The sequence below is a fragment of the Parambassis ranga genome, chromosome 5 (genome assembly GCF_900634625.1).
Source record: "Parambassis ranga chromosome 5, fParRan2.1, whole genome shotgun sequence".
Taxonomy (NCBI): domain Eukaryota; kingdom Metazoa; phylum Chordata; class Actinopteri; family Ambassidae; genus Parambassis; species Parambassis ranga.
In genome coordinates, this window is record NC_041026.1 from 12,815,369 (window position 1) to 12,838,886 (window position 23,518).

Sequence of the window (23,518 nt, forward strand, 5' to 3'; positions counted from 1 at the left end):
TCTCACAAACACACGGCCCTGTTCTGCTGTAATGTGTGGTGTTTACCCATAAGCAGATGATGTCTGTTATAATTGTTATTTAATTTTTTGCTGCAAAAGAGCGAGTCTTCCCTACAAAACCAAACAGCAGTAGTGATCCATTTCACTTCTGTGCACCATTTTTCAAATGGGAACCTTTAAAAACAGAAGTTTCCTTTGGCTCCACAGTTGTCATGTGATTTCTCCAGAATTAATATGCATAAGTGAAACAATAATGTATTAAATTTGTGTTTCTGACCAGAATTCTACTTTCAAAAAGCAAAGACGGTGACTACAGCTCTTTGATTTTGCAGACTGGGGATAAGTTGAGACGCATACCCAGTACTCTTACACAACAACAGTGACAGACTGGGTCTCGCCATTTGACACAAAAAAACAAAAAAAAAACAAAACAGGAAAACACAGGTCAAAAAGCAGGTCAAAAATCTCACAAAATGTTGCAAGTAAATGTTCTTCTGTTGGCAACACAGTGTTCTCCGGGACACCCTTTCTGTGCGCAGCTGCCCATTTGTGGTGCAGCAACCTTTGTTAAGAGTAAAAATCAATCCCTCTCCTAATATCTCTCTCTTTGCTTTGACAATTACATAAAATGTCATAATGAAAACCATTTGGCAATTGTGGTGACTTCCATGTCTTGACATTGTAATGTTGGCACACATTTAGGTTCTACCTTCATAGAACAGACGGGGAAAGAGCTAAACTGCCCATTCCAGAAAATTGCTCTTGGTAATTGCACGGTAGCAGCAGTACTTCAGCAGACTTTTAGCGGCTTTATGGACTTTTAAAGTGGCTACATCTGTACAGACTATAGTCATGTACAATTATTTCATCAGCTGTTCGTTCAATCTTTTGTTAGGTCTTATTTTGTGTTTCCATAAAACAAATGGAATCTGCAAACTGGTTATGTGTGATCATTTTTAGATTCATTAACCCAGATTGCAGGTATTTATCTGTTTTATGAAAAAATGAAAAAAACTGTTGTCTGCATTGTTGTGGTGCATCCTTAGAGTATATACTAAACCCAGTTTGAATAAGATGGGGTGAGCATGCAAGTATTTCCAGCAGGGGCCTGTGTGTTTTACCAGAATTGCTGCAAGTTAGTGGAGCACGTTGGGGTGTATATAGGTGAGTGTGTGTGTGCATTTGAGCCACTTCTTCATCTGCTTTCTGCCTGAGTGTGACAAAATGAATGCATGTGTGTGTTCACCTGTGTTTGTTTGTGTTTCTTACAGGTCTAGCGGGTGGTCTAATGTGTTGTTATTGTCCTCTGCATCTTTGTTGGCCAGTGGGTTGCGGCTGATGACCAGCTCTAGTCTGTCTCCAGCCTCTGTGATGAGAGGCACCGCCAGGCAGCAATCGAAGTCCCTTGTCCTTACGTGGTTTACCTGGACAAAGACAAAGATACTGAGAGACTGCTGGTAAAAGGTAGGACTCATGTTTTATATCTGCTGCTTAAGGTTTAAATGCTAACTGCTGTTTCAGGCAACGCTACTATGGAATCAGCTTCCAACTAGAGTTCGGGAGGCAGAAACCACCTCCACCTTTTAAGACCAGGCTTAAAACCCTTCTGTTTAGTAAAGTGTAGTTTAATGTATAACTAGTCAAAACTATAGTCTGTAGAGCGTAGAGATGATTGAAGACAGCTTCATCAGTTGTGAACTGATGAAGCTGCTTGGATGAGCAGCGAAACGTCTTCAAGAAAACTCTACAAGTCCAGACGCCTTGCTTCAATCTTTTCTACGTATTATTATGACCTGGATGTCTGAGAATCTTCATCAACATATAGTCTTTAGAAAAGTTAGGTATAGATACAGTCACTTGTTGATATGGCTACGGCCACAGGTATCATAGAGTCAATCAATCGTTAACTTTTAGCATACCTATGCTGCTATAGGCCTACACTGTCAGGCTCTGGGTTTCTGTAAAGTGCTCTAATAATAAGACATATGTTCCAAGTAATAAAGAAACATGGTTATCACTCATAACATTGTCTTTGTTTCAGGAAAAATGATTCCCTATACCCTGACTATGTGGTATGTTTATTTAGTTTCAAGGCTTTCAGGCTTTTTTGTGCATATTTTTCCAGTGTCCTCACTTAGGAATTCAACATAGCCACCTTTACTTACTGCCTGTCTTACTGTTATTAAGAGTTTTGTCACCAGTCATAACTATGGCAGCTCTACACCAATACTTAATTGTGGATGCTAGCACTTTGAAATATCACGCTGACTCCCTTTGCATTACCTGCAGGATCCTATCATAGGGTCTAAGGCCTGCTCTGTCTGCCGGCCCATCAGGTCTGATCATGTTGACGTAAACGCCTTTTTCCAAGAAGCCATCTGACACACTGAAGCCAAAGTCATCGCTCTCTGGATCTTTTATTACAGTTACCTGTAGAAGGACAACACAAGGATGTGAAGTAGTTTTAGAAAAAAATGAATCTTTTTAGAGCAATGAAAAATCTTATGGCAAAATGTCACAGCCAGCAGCTGATGCCAGATGCTCATAAAAAAGGCAGACCACATGTCAGATGGTTGGTTTGTTGATTAAAGTTTTTACATATATGTAAAGAAAGCTTTTAAATTGCCAGCCGTTGTTGTCACTAACACAACAAATAAATACCTAATGCGTGAATGTATAATGGCTTTCCTTTATCTTGTCTCTTGTGTACATGTCTTTACAACTGGTGATGCAGGGCAGCTGTTTTTCTGTGGCTTAACAAAAATATAACGATCATGATATATAAATATTGCATGATCTTTTATTGAGATGCCAATAAAGCCTGTAAAATTTTGTCTGATTGCCAAAGCAACCATCAGTGAGGGAGCTAAGGGTTTAAAGTATTTTCTCTCTCTGTGGACAGCAAATCATCTCTCATTCTGAACTGTACATGTCTGAGGAGCCTTTTGCATGAAATGCGATTGTAAATCTACGTTAGGGTAAAGGGTGTATCAGTCAGCATGACAGTCACCCGAGGGGTTTTGGAAACTGTAGTGTAGATTCTTAACTATATTATGTAATATGCACTGCACTATAAAAATGTCTCTTACACTCTTTTATGGCTTTTTGAAATGTAACCTCTTAGACTGAAACTGTTGTTACTTGAACCACCTGTGCTTTCCACTCTCTGTCACAATGTGGACACTTATCTCTGGTCTCAGCAGTCAGATGAAGCAAGAAATGGAAACGTGGAGGATAGAAGAACAGTAGGTACCGAACAGGGAGAGGTGGAGGTAAGAAAATATTCTAAATGCAAGCTGAACCTAAATGTTTTGGGAACTGTGCTTATTTACATCGCTGCTGGAATGTTTCTGGTTGAATCATGATATGATAACTACAAAGGTTTGAACTCACTTTGTGCAGCTCCAGAGGCGTCGGGGACAGAATCCCTTGCATCTCTTCTTTGATCCGACGGGACTCCCATGTTCTCTCTGATACTCTGAGTGAGGCTTTGGGCTTGGGATCGTGGTGCAGGAGAGGAGATTGGTTATCTTGGTGGAGGTGGGCCCCCTGGAGCAGATGTGCCTCCTGGCTGTAATGAGCCTCCTCATGTAGGTCTGGGTAGAATAAAGCTTCTGGTTTAAAAAAAGTAATTTGACATTTAGTAAATAGCTCTTATACGTGTGGCAGCATACTGACCTTGATGAAGTTGGGCCTCTTCGTGCAGGTGGGCCTCCTCGTGCAGATGGGCGCCTTGGTGGAGGTGTGTACCTTGGTGGATCAGGTTTCCCTGGTGCAGAAGAGAATTCCTTCGCAATGGGCTCATCCTGCTGTGGCTCAGTATGGGCTCAGCTGGAGACTTGCTGACACCATCGACACCTAGACTGATGGCTGTGCCTGTCATGATTGATGCCTACACAACAAATAAAAGCACACACTAACATAAACTAATGTGCGTTAGCATGCATTTTTATATACACGGCAGTGAGTAAAGCCTGAAATAAGAGCCAGTGTGAAAAAAATACTAATTGACCTCTATCTCTCTGAGTAGTTCTGACTGTCCGCAGGTCTCCAGGTCTTCCAGTGCCTGACACCAAAAACTGTCTTCTGGATCCAACAGAATACCGTCTGGTTGTTGGCCAATAAATCTGTCACATGCACAAGAAACCACATACTTCAGTCACATATTTCAAGCCACTAAACAAATATTTTTATGCTCCATTTTGACATATCTGACTCTTGTCACAACATGCATATTTTGCATATATGCTATACCTTTACATATGTAAACTGTGAAATTGCAAAATAGAATCATCAATGAGACCGATGAGACCTCAGAGCCAAGTCTGTATAGGAAAAGGCTATTTGCTCTGGTTAAATCCGACATGAGTAATCTTTTAACACTGAATGTCCCCAACTGACAAGATTAATTCACTTTCACAGTGCAGCTGATTTTTTTTTTCTCACAGTCGATCCGCTCATTCTCTCCACCCCCAACAGTGTTATATAACTCCAGTGAATGTTACTATCCTCACAAGGCTTAACCTTATATACACACACAGACACACAGTCCCACTGATATTATGACTCAACCTTGTACACGTCACTATAAACTCTTTGTGCTGATACTGGCAACAGAGAAAGAAATAAAATGCAACCTTCAGTTCTAAAACTGAAGTAGCTGAATGCAGAAAATAAAGTTATAAAGTGTAGAAATCCCCTGTCTTGATTTAATGTGTTAACTAAGCAGTAGTCCTACTGTATTGAAAATATGGAGGCTAAAGCTGCTACACGACTTTCACGGTCTTAACAGAGTTTTAAAAGACTGGGAGTACACACAAGCAGACTGGCTTAAGCAGATTTTTAAAGAAGCCTGAATGACAGGGTGATTACAAATGTAAAAACTGCACCTGGAGAGGACGACTACATGATTTGTCAAACCAACACGTCAAAGTCTCATGCAAACTCTTGTGACAGCATTAATGCATTACTTTGTTGTTTGCCAATCACCAAAAAAGTCAAGTAAGAAGGAGGAAGAAAAAAACAAACACGGACTGAAAAACATCATGAAGAAAAAAATGGGTTTGTATAGAGTAGTGGAAAAGTTCTACATCTTGTCATCATTGGACGTTATCTCCCATGTCTCACTCTCTGTTTTTCATTGGCTGTTGGCACCATGTGTTTGCAGTTGGGTCAGTGATCAGTTCACACAACCCATCTGTGAACAACAGATGGGTTGTGTGAGACTCCAGACTCGGCTCAAAAAATTCAAACATGTTTGATTGACTGAGGTTGGGTCGGGTCTGTTCCTCTCACACTAACAGATTTTAGTGCGGACTACACATGACGACTGTCCCCAACTAGTACTGACTGGTGCAGACTTTGCCTGATGTGGGTAAAACCGACAAACAATCACGTAGTGTGTCCTCAGCTTACATGCACCTATGCAGAGAATAATGCCATGATTATGACAAATAACACGTTATTCCAAATGAAAATGTCTTAAAAAAAACAGGTGGACCTCTTGTGTAAATCCTCTTATCCCTCATTCCAGTAAGACCTGCATCATCAGACATGAGGTGCAGGTACAAAGACAAAAAAATAATTCTGGCCTACCCCGGTGGTTTGTCCCAGTCATCCTCACTGAAACCTCCATCGCTGAATGGGTAGTTCTTCCGGCGACCAGGAGGAGGTGTGGTGCTGCGCTGCTGTTTGACGCTGCGCCACTCGTGTGGGTGGAGAGCAATACCAGCTGCTTGATGACTGTATGTACCTAAGGTAGAAGAGGGAGAGGACCACATAAAGCCTGTAGTAAATAATAAATGTGTTTACTAGCCTACAACCAATCATTAGCTCACCCTGGCTGCCGTAGCCTGCGTCCAGCCCCGAGCCATCCCACGACTCCATAGCAGAGTCAACACTTGGAATGGTAGTGGAGTACAACTCAGAGAGCTTATTGGTCTGTTGGCTGTCTGTCAAATCATCCTCCTCAGGGTCACTGATCTCATTCTCTGTTGTGTCCTCTACCTCCACTGTCTTTCTTTCCTCCAAATCTTGGAGAGAAAAAAAAGGGGAAATTATTGCGACATCTGACATTTCGATATTAATTTTTGCATAATATTTTCACTGTATTAGCCTATAAGGGAGCTTTTGTTCAGACCAAGTGGAACATAAGCAATTGCAAATGGTGAAAACACAAAAAGCTCAAGACTTTTCCACACTCACTGTCAAGCTGCTTCTTTATCTTGAGGGTCACTGTCTCCCCAGCCATCTGCAGCAGGTGGATTGCTTCACTTAGTGGCTTCCCTTTAAGACTAACGCTGTTGATAGCTAAGATGCGATCACCTACATGTATAGCCCCTGTCCTGGACACACACAAAAACATAGACATATGCAAGTACACAAAGTGTACAAATTCAATTTCAACATTTTTCAATTTTTCCAAAACACATTTTGAAGTACAAATTATTTCTAAATAATTCTATTAGAGGGCAAAGAACAAGATACAGACAACTGAAATCTATGGTTGCAGTGCCACAGTGTTTCAGCACCATAATTTACAGCACAGATTGGAGTTTGTGAATTTAATTTAACATTATTCATGTTTAAAGAGAACTTATGTAAACAGCCACATAACTAATGTCACATCAAGGTGACTCTGTAATTAATAGCAACAGCGCTCTTTAATCCCACTATCACCTGCCACCGTATTAAAACTGCTATAAAATGCCAAACAATCACTGATCTCATGGCTTACTTTGAAGGAGATATCATTCATTTCAAGTCTTATGTCACTCAGGCTTATGAAGTCTTATGTATGTATATTCACGAGCACACATAACAAAGTTAGATTCTGAAGTTTTTATTTACTTTAAGAAAGTTAAAGCATTTAATCTGCTCACAGTGAAACAGGGATGGTGGTTTCTTCCCTTTCAAGCTGTGGTGAGGTTATTTATAGAGTGCTTTTAGTCAACAAGTTGAGTCAAAGTGCCTTATCGACCACGGTTTAAAACAGGAAATAGAACAATTACATCACAATCTCAAAGAAATGGGGTCACAGTGTCTCTGTGTGTGTCTGTGTATGGTCGGAGGAGCAGTTGAGTAAGGGGTGCGCTGACTCCCTGAGTGTGTTTTGGTAGAATAACACATGACCCTGTTACAATATATGATGATATTTCACAGTAAAAAAAGTGCTGTGTGTCTATTGTAAGCTGAATTTCACCACTGAATGTTTAATGACTCAGGGAAACCATTATGGCATCTTTAGTCTGGTTTTGTTGCCGTGGACACCACCTGCTCTTCCATATCGTGATGTTTCTCATTATTTTATCTGTCATCCCTCCCCGTCAAATGGCACATGATGCACACTAGGCTCCTGGTGGGGAATCCCTCTATTTACTGCCAGAGGCTTCTTCTGTTATTCCTCTTAATGAGGGTATGAAGTTTTTTAGAAAGGGGGAATATGAGCTGGTTCTTTTAATCCCACTTTGAGTTTCTGCATGCGTTGCAATGGAACCACAGAATCCTGAAAAGTTCTGTATTTTATGAATGTTGATATAGACCTTGAGCACACACAGACATACTTGTGTTTTGATTGGGACAAACAATTCAAAATGTTTAAATACTTGGCCGACAATGGAGGAGGAGACTACAGTTACCCCCTTTGTGGCACATGCCATTTGCATATAACACAAGCAAAGTAGTAGCAAGTAAACAAATACAGATACTGCAGTTCCTGTAAAAATGGGGACACAAAATCAGACTTTATATCATTAATTACAGTGTGAAAGATGCTTTTATCTAATACTGTAAAGCACACATTATGAAGCCCTTACCAATATCAAAAAAGGCATTCTTACCCTAGATATGTGTCTTTAATATGAGGAATCCCTTCAATGTTTAAACCATGGGACAAAGTGTTTCAATTTGCTGCTAGTGGAAAGGTTGTACAGTGCCCACATGAGCTCACCTGACCCACAAAGAACACGGTGCAGAAGCACATCATCCCCATAGGAACTGCAGGTGAATTGTTGATGCTGTGTGGGATAATGTGCATGCTGGTAGATAGCCACAACTGACAGAGAACCAACTGTGTTTGTGGGACAGCTACTGTTATTTGGGTACCTTTGTGAGTCATGTTTATTTACTATTTTAATTTTTTGTTGGTTTTATTTCTGGTATATTATCTTAATGGATTATATGAACAGTTTTAGTTGTAGTTTGCTGTTTAGCTGGTACTGAAGCAAAATATTAAAATGTGTGAAAATAGAACACTCCCAAATCTTCAGCTGCAGTGACCTCCCTAATGCATTACAACACAAACTGGCAACCTAGATTTCCAAGAAAAGACTGTGTGTGTGTGTGTGTGTATACCTCTCTGCAAGTCCTCTCTTGGTTAGGCCAGATATAGTGATGGGGTCAAAAGGCTCCTCGGTGCCTGAGATGGTGATACCCAAAGGGCCTCCATACCGCTTCAGCTCCACTGTGTAGATGATACTGCCTGACGTCTCCTGCTCATCTGATACACACACACGCGTGCACGCGCGCGCACACACGTTATTCTAATGTTTCAGCTCTAATGACTAGTTGATACTGGCTGATGCACGTTGCTCATTTGATACACACACAAACACTTGAGGTTCACTAGGTGACACTGCATCACATTACTGGCTCACTGGTAATGCACACATGCACTAACACATTTTATTCCAGAAGTAGGTCAAAAGTCTTCTCAGGACTACACTCACTAGGAAGACACAGTTTCCATGGTAACCAGGGAAAAGACTGCCCTGTCATCATATAGCAGGAACACAAGTCTGTGCATGTTATTCCCCGTGCCGAATCTAATAAGATTACATAATCCTCTCTGACTGTGTATTTGTGCATTTTCCCATGTCATCATGTCACATGTTCACATGGGGGAACAGAAAAAACGTAACTTTTAGTTGTTAACAATCGTTTTGACCAGTATTTAGTATGTATAAGATTATAAAGCTTCTTATTCCAGAGACACAATTAACATAAGCACATAATTTTCCTGCAGTTTACCACTTAAAACTGTTACAGTGTTATATAATTTATTTACAGTTTCCCTCTGGATCTATTTGTTTACCTGTTTAATAGCTTCTTTTGTCCCTACTATGATCAGTGTAATGATACATCCTGCAGTCCAGTAAGCTAAAGTCAGCTGCAGGAATAAACACATTCACAGACAACAGCACCACCTGGTGGTTGGACACGTGCATCATTCTTTCAATCTGATTTTTTTTTTTTAAGTTGAATTCTCTGTCTATCAAGTTTTCATTTTTGTTTGACAGAATGAACTATATTTCCAAAATTACCTGAGTTGTCTTCATCTTTGCGTATCTTTAGTTTAACAAGTTCCTCACACTGCTGGAGGATCTGCTCTGCATCCTCTCTGGAACAACTTTCCAACCTGATGTTGTCGATTGCCAACAGCTTATCACCAGGCTCCAGTGTTCCTGTTCTAAAGGAGAGAGAAAGTGCAAAGGAGTAACAGGCACACAACATATAGCTATCCAGTGATCTGCATATATTTATTACTTGTCTTTTTATTAGGTTTCTCACTGTATTTTGCAAACTCACCAGCCACTTTATTAGGTACACTTGTTTAATTGCTTGTAAACACGAATAACTAACCAGCCAATCCCAATGGCATCAACTCAATGCATTTAGACATCCAGACGTGGTGAAGGTGACTTGTTGATTTTCAAATCGGACATCAGAATAGGGGAGTTTAAGTGACTTTGAACGTGGCATGGTTGTTGGTGCCAGACAAGTGGTCTGAGTATTTTGAAAACTGCTGCTCTTCTGGGATTTTCACATCAAACACATCATCTCAAGGGTTTGATGGGGAATGGTCAGAAAAAAAGGAAAAAATATCCACAGTTGTGTGGTCAGAGGAGAACGGGCAGACTGGTTCGAGATGATAGAAAGGCAACAGTAACGCAAAGACACACAAGGTGTGCAGAATACCATCTCTGAACACAACACTGAACCTTAAAGAAGATGGGCTACAGCAGCAGAAGACCACACCAGGTGCCACTCCTGTCAGCTACGAAGAAGAACTTGAGGTTACAGTCTGCACAGACTCACCAAATATGGACAATGGAAGATTGGAAAAACATTGCCTGGTCTGATGAGTCTTGATTTCAGTGGTGACATTCAGATGGTAGGGTCAGAATTAAGCGTCAACAACATCAAACATGGATCCATCCTGCCTTTTATCAATGATTCAGGCCTTTTATCACAGTGTTATGAGCTGGGGGATATTTTCTTAAGCGTCCTTCGGGCCCGTTAGTACTAACTGAACATCATTTAAATGCCACTGCCTACCTGTAATCCAGTTGTCTCCAGAGTGATCAGATCTCAATTCACAAGCACAATGGGGATGTGGTAGAACGGGAGATTCACATCCTGGATGGATAAAATCTGCAGCAGCTGTGTGATGCTATCTTCAAAATGGACCAAAATCTCAGAGGAACACCTTGTTGAATCTATGCCACAAAGACTTTGGCAGTTCTGAACTCAAAAGGGGGTCCAACCCGGTACTAGCAAAGTGGCTGGTGAGTGTATGTTACATGTAAAGCCTACCGAATTATTGCTGTGTGGTAAAATACAGCTTCATTTAACACACTTTAAAACACTAATAAAAAAGGATTCTAAAAAAGGAAACTTTGATTCTACTTCTATAATACTAAAAGAATAAAGTTGGTTCCCACACAACTAAATTAACTGAAATGTGTCATATTCACTGAAGAATTATAACAAAAAAGATCATGTCAGGTACCTATGAGCCATACTGCCCTTCTTGATGTCAGAAATGATAAGAGGCTCTCCAGGTTTCTTACTGGCTGTGGAGAGAGACAACAGGAGCAGCACTGTCAGCACAATCAATCATTGTTAAAGAAACAACCACTTGAACTAGATACACAGTACATAAACAAATGGTTGTAATGTCAACTTTTTGTTTGTTGTTTCTGTAAAAAGTGTACATATCACAGATAAAGCACTGCCACAGAGGAAGGGAAAGAAGGCAGAAAATATTTTAATGGAATATGAATCTTTTTTTCCTCTTGTTATAAGCTGTGAAACGTTTCCTTCAGAAGATGGCACTATTGCACCATGCAGATTACTCTGCAGTACAACCCATAACACTACAATGTAATTCAAAAATCTGATTGGTAAAGCTAACTATCATGTAAGTTGAGTTGTTGTGCACTGAGGTGATTAATAGGGTTACTTTACTGTGTGTTACAGACCACTACTGTCTTATTTGAGCCATTGCAGAATCAGAGGGGACAGTTTCAGGAAAATCTGTCATTAACATTGCTAAAAAAAAAACAAGGACGATTGTAGAGATTGCTGCGTTATTAGGAAGGACTGCTTTTAGACAGGTACCATTAATTAAACAAAGATATCAGCATTCATATTGGACAAATCCCCTAAAAAAGCCATCATTAGAAGTGTTTCTCTAAATCATTTAGTGACACCTTTTAACATAGGTTAAAGTGTTCAATCACCTTTAGAGGAACTTTTATCAGCAACAATAATATTCTCATTTACCTGCTACATACAAAGGTACAGACAGAATACTAAAGCTAAGGGCCACAATCTGAGACATTAAAGGTCCCACATTTTCACAACAAACTGTGTGAACACACAACATCTAAATATGTGGCCATGGCCTGCTTGTACACACTTCTTTTCTTTCTTGCTTTTCTTTCACACACTTCTTCCAGTAAGTTGTCTTCAATTATTGTCTTTCAAATATTTAAAAATGCACCAAATTCAATCACCTACCTGTCACTTAGTGTAACTTTAAATAATACATAACTGTGTTTATATATTTGTGACACTTAAGTATGTACACACACTCCAGGCCATTCCCACTAAACACATGCAAGCTTTACAAGCACAGTATGTAATTAACTACTTTATCAACACATACTATGTACAATGGATGAAAGCTCGACTATGGATGCTCTGTGTTTAAGCATGTGCTTGACTTTTTTAGCTGATAATACAACATGTCCACACATATTCACAACAAACTCCAAATGGACACTGCTAACTGGGAGCTGAAAACACTTTGCTATCCAACAACACAGATAAGAGCTTGTCCATCACAATACCATTTCACAAGATAAAGGATAAACACAGATGTCACCATTTTGACAGTATTGATGACAAAATCATTTTTTAAATCAACATTCTAACCGCTAGAAGAAGTGAATACATAAAAAGTTAAAATTCTACACTTATTCTATGCAGACACAACTACATAAAAACAGCTTGAGACTAAAAGATCAGCAACTTGTGTGAAGCAAGGCTGTGTTCATACTGCTGGCAAAGCCAGTGGCATCACAATGAAAAACAGTGTCTGTACCATTTAATAAACATTGTTGATGTTTATAGCAGAGCTTCCCTGCAGGCTGGGTTACCATGAAAAATACAAGTGTGTGTATATGTGTTTGTGTGCGTGTGGGTGGATGTCTTTGAAGAGGCACAGGGTGGTCTTCAGAAATTTAAACACTCTGCCAGCAGCTGTCCAAAACCCAAAAATACCACATATGTTTGAAGAGCATGTGTGTGTGTTCCTACCACTGATGGTGAGACCCAACTCTACTCCTCTTTTCTTCGGCAGTTTGACATGAAATGTACCACTGCTCGGCACCACTGATTCTGCAACACAAACACAAATGAGTGTTAATCTAACGCAGAAAGCCAGTAAATAAAAAGCAACAAATAATTCTACTCATCCTGCTTAACATTTGTAATTACGTGGCTTTTAGCTCTTACTCTTATCTTCTGTAATTTGCTCTTCTTCGGGGTAAACTGAAGCAATTCACTGTTGGTCTGTGTGAGCAGTCAAATACTAATTCCACCAGTAAAACAACTCTACATCTAGGCATAAACATTCAGGCGTTTGATAACAGAGCACCCACTTAAGATTTTTTAACACATTATATTTGTTTCAGCACTTCGCTTCCGCATCCTTCTAATTCAGAGTGAAGCTGTAAATATTCACCAATACTCTAAAGCATTGTTATCAAGAAGTTTAAAAGTAAAAGCACTAGGAAAACTCTTTAAATAAAATAGCAGCAGTTATCAGAGTCAGAGTCAGAGTCCTTCCAACACTACATTGCAACCTGGTGTGACTTACACAGAAATCAGAGGTAAAGACTATAATACAGTGCCTGAACTCTGAGTACTTTTCCTTGGGGTTAAAAGCATGTTGATGGGGCCATGCCGTGCACTGAACAGCTGTAATTATTCTGTCCATGTCTGCTTGTGCTGACACAAAAGGTCTCTAAGCCAGTGTTTATATACAATCAAACACAACCATTAGATGCTAACTATTAATGAATGTTATCAGTCATCCAGGTAATTTTCATTCCACCTCTACAAGACCATTTGTCTCGCTTCAAGCTTTTGAAACTAATAATGAACATTCTACTATACTTTTACCCCAACAGTCATCTAATGTTAGCCGACATTAACTACATAAATTCACTGACCTGCTACATCAAATTCTATTTCTAGTGTGACCTTATTGGTCAGTGCTGCGTCTCGGAGGAGCTGATTGGCTTCCTCAAGTGTCCCGTCTTCTGTTGGGATTCCGTTGATGGACAAGAGACGGTCTCCCACCTGCAGCAGGCCACACCTACAACGACAGTTACCACGGAGATGTGAGAAAGACTATAAAAATGAACAGTTTTAGTGCTTTGAGGGCTGGTAGATAGACCTCTTTGTTGTTAGCGCATTGTTGTTTTTCCAAAAATAATTATGAGCTTTTTTTTTCTTCTTTCAGTATCATGTTTACAAGCCCTAGTGCTTAAAATAAACCATGTTTATGTACCTATTTTATGCCTTTTTAAACATAATTACCCTCAGGGTCCAAATTTTTCAAGCATGTGAGTGTACTAATTGTCACTAAGTAGACCCCCTAGCTGTGATATTTTTTTCTTGAATTCACTGTTCAAAGATAACATGAGAACAGACTGCCCACTGTGCTGTATTATTTTTGGCTAAAATATGACTTTTAATGCAGCTATTTCGGCTTTACTTTACCAAAACGTTCAAATGAGCTTATTAACTTTGACTATTAAAATCATGAATCATGCTAAAAACCTTTCCCTAAGGTAGAGCTGGTGAATTCTAACTATTTTGAGTGATAATTCACACAGATGTTGAAGATTGTGGATTTTTTTTTACTACAAACTAGGTCAATTGGATGAATTATTACTAATTATCAATTTAGCTAGCTAGCAGGCTTACTGTTAGCTTACAGCAATTTTAGCTAGCAAGTAGACAAAGTATTGGTGGCGAAACAAACAAAACAAAAACAAATGTATTTTGCTTACAGATAAAGCGTGATAGAGCAAAAATACTCACTGACAAATACTGTTCAACAAAGTGAGACAGTAATACTGCAAACTAAAGCAGTCCCCATGTTTCCCAATGATGCCTTATTGACCTAAATTCTTCTGCAAGTTTACTACAGTGGCAAAAACGGCCACTAGGTGGCAGTGAGTGTAACTTTTTGAAATAATGTAGCATTTAAACAGACAGCAGAACAAGCTGCAGCCATGCATCAGCAAATAAAATTATTATTATAAACCAATGAAATATTTAGAGTGATGCAAAAACATAGTGGAAATTTATTAGTCTACCATCTAAAAGATGAAAATATTCAATGACTTAGGGGTCAAAGGTCATGAATTACATAGCTCCACTGAGTAAAGATAACAGTCATGGTGCTCTTTGTTGCTAAATAATTACAGTTTTCCTGCACCAAGGACACATCTGACAGTTAAAGTGAGTTGATGTACTGTGTCCTTAATTGAGAAATGAGTGGGTGATTTATATCAATATACAGTCAGACATCTTTATCATGATGTACTGGGGATTAAATGGCCTGTCACAGCCTCTCCGTTCTCTCCTGTTTCCTATTATTTGTTCATCTTTTTCCTACTTTTTGCTTTTATTTGTCCTGTTTTTATATATTTGCTTTTTAGTTAACCACCAACCATAATATATTTGTGTTAAATACATTGCTTTGACTCCTACTGTTTATCTGCCTTGGTGTATAGACTTGTATGTATGTATTGATTAGACCCAAAGCTTCATATCCACACAGATACAGTTCTGGATTTATAATGGCTTGTACTTGCATTCTTCAGTTACTCCTATCAACCAACATTTGGGTATTTTCTTGCAAAATAAACGCTGGTTTTTCTGGTGTGCCCTTTGGTGGATCAATATGCTCAGTCTATTTTTCTCCACTGTGTCTCATCTAAAATTAAGCTCTAAAGACTGTGCAAAACCTTTGGCTTCTAACCTGGTGACTAGCAGATACAAAGTGGAAGATGTCAGCTCAACTTGTACTTTGTAATTGAATTGTTATTTGATTCAGCACATGGAAAACATCAGAATCATATCATGTCCTGCCAACATGCAAAATGTATGGATTTGGCATGACTGCTAGTCATAATGAAGTTAAGGACCAATCATATTAAATTACATTTCTGGGAAAACTGCAGAAAAAAAGACAGCAGGGCAATGGCTTTATAATACCTGTGATCATCCCTGCTTTTCAAGCAACAAATTCATATTGTAGAAGGGGCTAGAGTTGTAACCATGGTAACCGAGACCTGATGTTCTTTTTTACTAAACCTAAGCAAATTTACCTCTTAATGTAATCAAGAGATTCTAAACCTAAAACTAAATACAGGGTGAGCTAAAAATAAAGGTGTGATCTTAAGCTTTATGCATGTGGTGCTTATGTGCAGGCAGTGTCCTTTAAAATAAAGGAATATAAATAAAAATAGTGAGCCACTTCTTGTCTGGCTGATCTTGTGAGCTCTTGTTTTAATTGTTCATTTTACATTTGCATTTTCACAGTAAGAATAGCGGTGGTTTGCAATGTGCACAGCACCCTGTGACTCACCATGAGCTTAGAATTATCACTCTGTACCATTATCACTGTGGGTGAAATGGCCCAAATGAAAGAAGCAACTAATGCAGCATAATTAATCTTTATGTATTTCATTTTTTTAATGCCTCCAGTAATAATAATAAAATAGATACCAAACTATAGCTTTGATCATGCAGACATTTCATTTATCCTTGGTAATAAATAATAAGTTTGTGTTTTCTGAGCAGTGCACAAACTTCTAGCACCATTAAAGCAGAATTAGGACAGTGGCTTCACCGGTCACTCCATCACTTAAGACTTATAGTTTCCAAAGGGTGTCAGTTGTGGTTAAGAGTGGTGTGAAAGGGGGTTTATTTGGATTTACTCTGTCAAATGGAAAGAAAGGTACTTATTGATTCCTCCAGTGTGGGCGAGGGGGAAGCTATAGCTAATTAGTGATGTAAGCGTGGGCGCTAATGGAGACGGGAGTGTGGCCTCGGGGTGCAGAAACACACCCAGCACTTAGAGAAGCGATTAATATGATGGAAACATCAATCAGCATACACAGTATACACATAGAGTGACACATGAGGCAGACGCAAGTGAGAGTTCATGCACAGAGACTTAAATGGAAACACAATTACAGAGCGACACAAACCAGGACTGAGTTGTGGACGCATACACATAAATATTTGGAAAACCCTACCTACACTCATGCACATACATTCTTTAATAAAACACCCACCCATAACACAGAGTTGAGCGGTGCTGCTAATACACTGCAGCATCAGTCTGACACACCCACACATGCATAAACACAGACATTCAGACACACAAAGTGAAGCTAAGTAAAGCTGTTAATGCAGCATTAAAGTCAGCACATTTAAACATGGAAAAACTATTGGTACTGTTTCAAAATGACTTACACAATTACAAAAACAGCCTTTTAAAACCCTCTACTGTTTGCTTGTAAGAACATTCACTTTGTGTATAAACTACTACCGCCAGGCCTGAGAACTGAAGGGTGCACGGAAAGAACCAATGAATCACTTCTGTTAACATATACAGTACTGTGCGAAAGTTTAGGATGGTGTAGGGAAAAACACGCTACAAAATTATACGATTTTGTTTTTATTATTAGTTGAAACAGAAGTGAAATCAAATCAAATCAATATTTGGTGCCTGCAAATAGTATTTTCTAGGTACATGTTCTAGCTCAGTAGGTAGCTTGTTTCAAACATCTTGGAGAACTAATCACAGATCATCTGGAGTTGTAGAAGCAGGTTGCCTTAAATCCTCAGTTTTGCTCCACTCGAGGGAGTAACAAAAGTTTTCAGAAAAAGCTGTGTTCAGTTGCCTAAATTAATCCTGACTACATCTCCAACTCTGCAGAAATGCAGCCCCAAACTAGCATGGAAGACTCTCTTAAATGTAATGCTCTCCAGCCCTTTGGTGAATAAACTGCATCCTGTTGAAGCCAAATATTACACATTTTGACTCATCAGTCCAGAACAATTTGAATTTTTCTGCACTCCAGTTCCTATGTTCCTCAAGACAAGTCAAAACGAGGCTCAGTAGTGTGTGTGGCTGTATATGACCTCCCTACAATGCCTGGGCATGCTCCTGATGAGACGGCAGATGTTGTCCTCAGGGATCTCCTCCCAGACCTGGATTAAAGCATCAGTCAACTCCTGGGCAGTCTGTGGCGCAACATGGCTTTGGTGGATGGAACGAGACTGGACGGCCGCACGAAGAAATGCCTCCCCACACCATTACTATCCCACCGTCATATTGGAGGATGCTGCAGGCAGCAGAACGTTCTCCACAGGGTCTGCACAGTGTTGGGCTCTTAGCACAAGCCCCACTTGTGGACGTCGGCCCCTAATACCACCCTCATGGAAACTGTTTCCTACAGTTTGAGCAGAAACATGCATATCAGTGGCCTGCTGGAGGTCATGTTGCAGGGCTCTGGCAGTGCTCCTCCTGTTCCTCATTGCACAAAGGAGGAGTTAGCGGTCCTGCTGCTGGGTTGTTGCCCTCCTACGGCCCCCTCCACATCTCCTGGTGTACTGGCCTGTCTCCTGGTATCTCCTTCATGCTCTGGACACTGTGCTGACAGACACAGCAAACCTTCTTGCCACAGCTCACATTGATGTTCCATCCTGGATGAGCTACACTACCTGAGCAACTTGTGTGGGTTGTAGACACCGCCTCATGCTACCTCTAGCAGTGAGAGCACTGACAAAATGCAAAAGTGACCAAACCATCAGGCAGAAAGGATGAGAGCAGAGAAATGGTCTGTGGTCAGCACCTGCAGAACCTCTCCTTTATAGGGCTTGTCTTGATAATTTCCTCTCATTTCCACCTGTTGTCTGTTCCATTTACACAACAGCAGCTGAAATTGATTCACAATCAGTGTTGCTTCCTAACTGGACAGGCTGATTTCACAGAAGTGAAGTCTTTAAGTGATCCCTTTATTTTTTGAGCAGTGTATAACTGACATGGAACTGTCCTCATGTCAAAAGGACAGTTTGACTGTTCCTCACCCAGTTCACACAAAATTTTGATTTGATTCCTATGCATTTTGTAAATAGATTAAAAAACACTTACTTTACACCACTTCTTCACACTTTTTGCCTAAACTCTGTTGCACAGTACAAACATGTTTAGATTCTGTTGATATCTTTAGATCATTTTTCTGTGTCGATGTGTTTGAATGAATGTGTGAGCTCACCTCTCTGCAGAGCTGTCAGGCTCTATGAATCGTATAAGCGGCGGTGCAGAAAGGGTTTCAGTGGCGAATATCCCTCCCTGCAGCTGCACACCAAAGCCGTTGAGAGGGTCACCTGTTAAGATGACCTCACTGGTCTCAACGTGAACCACTTGACCACCTGGACCAACTGAACTGGATGCCAGGGACACTAAACAGACACACACATAGAATGACTTTCATTGCTTGAAGGAGAAATTAGACTTGTATATAAAATAATGGAACCTACATGAACTTTTGTGCTCTTTCTTTCTCTGCCGTCGTTTGAGCAGCGAGTTACGGGGACTCATGGGTACTATAGGTCTGGGAAGGGTGCTGGAGCTCTGGCTGCTTGGGCCTGATGTGGTAGTAGAGCCGGGAGAGAAACTGGCAGATACCAGAGCTGCAAAAAGAGACGTTACTGTTCCACTGCTGCAATATAAGAAGATTTCATTGAAAGAAACAGACTACGCATGGCAGGAAGTTGTGTTCTTACACTTGCAGTAATCGAGGCTGTTGATTGTGTTGTTGTTGGAAGCTGTCCATGATTTATTGAGCGTGGAGCTTGAGTTGAGTGTGGAGTTTGAAGGGTGACAGTAGTTCACACAGGGGTCCCAGGAGTGGGGATGGTCCGACTTCTGAACCTTCACTGGAACACAAACACATACACACATCGTTCTTTTACTTGATGACACAAGACCTACTTATTGCACTACACCTTGTCAAGATAATTCAGTATATTATTATTATCATATTATCAATGCATGGAATCTTGGATCCTAAATGTATGTTTTTGGATTCCTAGGTGGAAGTGTTAGTGACTTCTTAGTTGTTTAGGTAACTATATACAAACAATGCAAAATCAGTTGCAAGTATTTTTCCAAAAAAGAAAGACAGAAAAGAAACTACATCGGGGTAATAATTCATTATTTTAGCATGTGGCATTTCACTTCTCTGGTGACACCTAACTAGATCTCTAACAAAGTGGCAACAAAATAAATGGGTGAATAAAACACAGAGATTCTGATGGGCAGTACCATCTGTTCAAAAGTCAGATTTCTCAGATGTCTGGGAGAACTTCATAGGGAAACTCCCACTGTGTGCATCAGCATAAAATCAAGGCTAAAGCCTGACATCAGACACAAACTCGCATGTAATTCCTTGCTACACACACGCATGATGATCCTACGCTATACCCCACACTGCTGCATCCATGCAGCAGAGCTTTTATTTCTTTTGCGTGTGGTTCACCAATTCTACTGCAGTACAGCGGCAGGGAAGTCTGAGGAGCAGAGGAACTGTTGGCCAACCTCAGGATGACATCTGAGAAATGTGGAAACTATTTTCTGTCTAATCCTCACCGAGCAAAATGAAAGTCTTCACATTCACCAAAACAAATTGAAGAGACAGAGAGCAAATGTCCGCAGCCACACAGTGACACACACACACACACACACACACTAAACTTACATCTACTATGGCCATATGAGCAAATAACAACCAGGAGAATGGTCAGGAAGGGGTTATATTTACAATAAAGACTGCACTGTTGCAATTGTTGTTGTAATTGTTTTTATCACACAACTATGTGCAAGTTTCTCCTTCAAAAATAACAGACTGCTGCAATGAACAAGTCACAACCAAGTATTTAATGCTGTTGTGTTTTAAGACACAACACAGTCACTTGCACACATACACACACACAACTGCATGACTTTTAATTTGAGTGCCTATTAATAAGGCAGCAGCAAGCAGACTGCAAGGTCTGCTGCAAGGCCATCAGTATCCTAATGAGCTGTGTTCATTTGCTAACACACACACACACACACACACACACACAAAAGGGCAGACACACAACTGTGATTAGAAAAAGGAAAGAATGAATTTTGCTTCTTAGAGACAAATGAAGGAGACGGGAGATGAGATGGTGACCTTTCAAGTGCGTCTGTGTGGTGCTCACATGGTCAAAATAAAAATAGAATACAATGAAAGGATGAGATGGAAAAATAAAGAAAAGAGATGGAGACAGGATGTGTGAAGGAGAAAGGAGAAGGCAGCAGGATGTAAGCAGCTTCTGACAGACGTAAGAGAGGTGTAATGACTTTAACTAAATACCATCCTGCTTTTACAGTCCCTGTCACTCTCTTGCTCTTTCATTCTTCACTTCTTAACCTTCTCTCTTTCTGGTCTTTTTTGTAGCAGGGAAATGAACTCTCACCCTAAATCAATTCTATAGAAACCAGAGAAGCAGTAGAGAAGGTATAAAGGTGTACTAGCATTTATAGAAAAATAAATTTAATGAACTAGTACTCACTGGAAGCTTTAATACAGGTTTTACATGTGTGTGATCAGCCATGTGTTTCTATTGGTGTATCATTGTATTGGTGTAACGTGTGCATGTGTACGCTTGTCATACTTAAGCCTCTCATCTGTGAGCATTAACGCAGGATAATAAAGCAGTTGCTGGAATCAGCGTATCCCCTCTAAATCCACTGGCATTAATTCTGAAAGATGAAAAGCAGTCGCTTGGCTGTGGGTGAAGAAACACTTCAACTAATTAGGCACAAAGTTGCCCACGTTGCCAAAATATTCCTCAATCGGTGTTGTGCAAGAGAGGACAGGAGGCTGAAAGACACCAGAATGAATGGGATTTTTCTTTTTTACTCTGATCTGCTAAATGTGCGTGGGGTGACTTAATCCAAACCAAATCTTTGCTCTGCTCTGATTCTTGGTCCCTGTTTATCAAAATGCCAAAGAAGGAGTAATCTGGAATAAGTACACATTTGCAAGCATCCTGACTATTGGTTATGCTCTAGGACTAACACGCCTGAAGACTGCAGCCAAACAGTGAGAAAACATACTGTGCCACAGTCACCTCTGGTCATTGCTTATTGGCTGTCAGATTTTGGGAGTATGTGGACTGAGCTGTACAAAGCATGAGCAGTGTGATGCATGTAAAGGTGTGATACAGTATTATTCAGAATGCTATGCTGACAGCCGAAGAAGGGTTTGTTGCTGGAAAATGATGCCAAAGAAGTGAAAACATGGACTTGTTGGAGAAAAAAAAATGTCCAAAATGTCCAAATATTCTCAGTTCTGCCTTCCACTTCACAGTATCCGTCAGCTACATTTGAGTATCCACACCAGCCACATTCAAACTACATTAATAGCAGACAAGTGCAAAAACACACCCACCACAGCGGAGTCATCACAAATCTGACACAACATCGCCAAACAGTGTTAGCAGCTGCTGTGGAGGAAGGCAGAAGGTGTGAAGGAAAATTAACAACATAAAGCCGAATAAGTTCATATGTTAAGGCGCACCATCTGGGTAAGAGCCACACAGACGTTATAAGATATCAGGGTAAAATAACATATTTGTGAGCATCTACAGGATTATTACTGTTACCTTTAAACCTAGACAGGGTATTTTCACTGCCTTTATTTTTAATTCCTTAGCCTTATTCCTTTTTTAGTTGCTACCCATACATGTTGTACCAAATGTTTTCAGACACTACAGACTTCAGATATACCATCATTTACCACGATTACTAAAAAAAACACATTAGGTGAATAAGACATCCCCCAGATACAAAACATGGTTTTATAACCGTTTACATAGAGTCGAAGTCAGGAGTTTAAAACTACTGGTTAGACATTTTAGCAATACATAATTTGGAAGTGCTCGTGGGGTCCCCAGTCTGATGGATGCTATTGTCTGTTACAAATGTCATAAACCAATTTCTACACTCACATTTGTTGACTAGCAGCCGAGGACACAGGTAAACTCCTTTGAAGAGCTGTGCAAACATGTTATCAGAACTATTGTCAAATACCTAGCATGTTAGCTTCCAGCTAGCAGTAATGGCGCCAGGTCAACATTAGTCAGGCATCCCTCTTCGTCTTTCAGCTCCCGCCAGCGAGTGAATGCCGAGCCGGTATTAATCCTTGTTCAAGCTCTTGCTTCATCACGCTCCCCTTTTGCTTTTCTTCATCTCCTTGGGCATAGCTTTACCCTTTACTTTCTGTAGATTGTTCCAAGCGATTGTGTTTGCGCCCTGTGTTGACTCCAACACAGTACCTCCCGGATGTGTGCATGCTCAGTAGTCTGTGGTGCTGTTGTGTGTCTTCCGCAACAACAGGTCTTTGATTTTGTGTTCAGCATTGTTGTCACAAGTTCCAAAAATTTGACTGAGTGAATTTAATGTGTGATCTCCTTGCCTATTTCGTTTGTAGTCCTTTTTAGGTGGATTTGTTTTCCGAAACCAAGATTATGTTTTGTTTTTTACATATATCTCTATAAAAAATGCTAGGTGAGATTTCCTGTAATAATTTTGCAGTTCAGATTATGCAGAATCTGGAATTATCCGAACCATGATGTTAGAGGACAGTGTAGGCATTAGTACCATTCAGAACTACAGTAAATGTGAGCTGGAGAGACAGTTGTGTGGTGTTATTATAATTCAATGTAATACATTTTCAATAATTTGTTTCTCACGCACTTTGCCTTCAAGGGTCATCAGTCAGGATGCACTGTGCATCCATCAGGTTCCAGAGATCAGTTATAAGATGATTAAGTTGTAATTTCTTGGTGCTTAGCATAGCTTTGTGGACACCCCAGTAGTAGTGTAGCATTTGGCAAATATCTCCCTCCAAGAAATGTAAAGTTTCCTCAACTTAAGTCTTCCGAAGGTCAACGAGGGAGGTGTATTTTAAAGTTCTGCTTCTACTGCTTGAAAGTATTAATCACTGTGGGTTTTCAATTTTGGCATACAGGACCTGAGGCTCTGCGAGGAGAAACATGGCGTTAATACCTCTCAAATACACCACAGTGCTTGGCCCTGCAGAGC

At 40.1% G+C, this 23,518-nt stretch overlaps 1 protein-coding gene across 1 annotated transcript in view; it reads right to left on the minus strand.

The window, feature by feature from the left end:
* Positions 1 to 698: 698 nt before the first annotated feature.
* Positions 699 to 23,518, minus strand: part of grip2b (glutamate receptor interacting protein 2b) — a 62,109-nt gene continuing 39,289 nt past the window's right edge. Inside the window, exons 10-25 of the mRNA XM_028406061.1 lie at positions 18,919 to 19,071; positions 18,654 to 18,840; positions 13,521 to 13,666; positions 12,604 to 12,684; positions 12,075 to 12,080; positions 10,790 to 10,853; positions 9,321 to 9,466; positions 8,353 to 8,497; positions 6,191 to 6,344; positions 5,838 to 6,024; positions 5,596 to 5,752; positions 4,013 to 4,127; positions 3,679 to 3,892; positions 3,394 to 3,596; positions 2,284 to 2,430; positions 699 to 1,424 (exon numbers count right to left, since the gene is read on the minus strand). Coding sequence (XP_028261862.1) covers positions 1,266 to 1,424; positions 2,284 to 2,430; positions 3,394 to 3,596; positions 3,679 to 3,892; positions 4,013 to 4,127; positions 5,596 to 5,752; positions 5,838 to 6,024; positions 6,191 to 6,344; positions 8,353 to 8,497; positions 9,321 to 9,466; positions 10,790 to 10,853; positions 12,075 to 12,080; positions 12,604 to 12,684; positions 13,521 to 13,666; positions 18,654 to 18,840; positions 18,919 to 19,071 — 2,264 coding nt within the window. The 3' untranslated portion in view covers positions 699 to 1,265. The remainder of the gene's footprint in view (positions 1,425 to 2,283; positions 2,431 to 3,393; positions 3,597 to 3,678; positions 3,893 to 4,012; positions 4,128 to 5,595; positions 5,753 to 5,837; positions 6,025 to 6,190; positions 6,345 to 8,352; positions 8,498 to 9,320; positions 9,467 to 10,789; positions 10,854 to 12,074; positions 12,081 to 12,603; positions 12,685 to 13,520; positions 13,667 to 18,653; positions 18,841 to 18,918; positions 19,072 to 23,518) is intronic.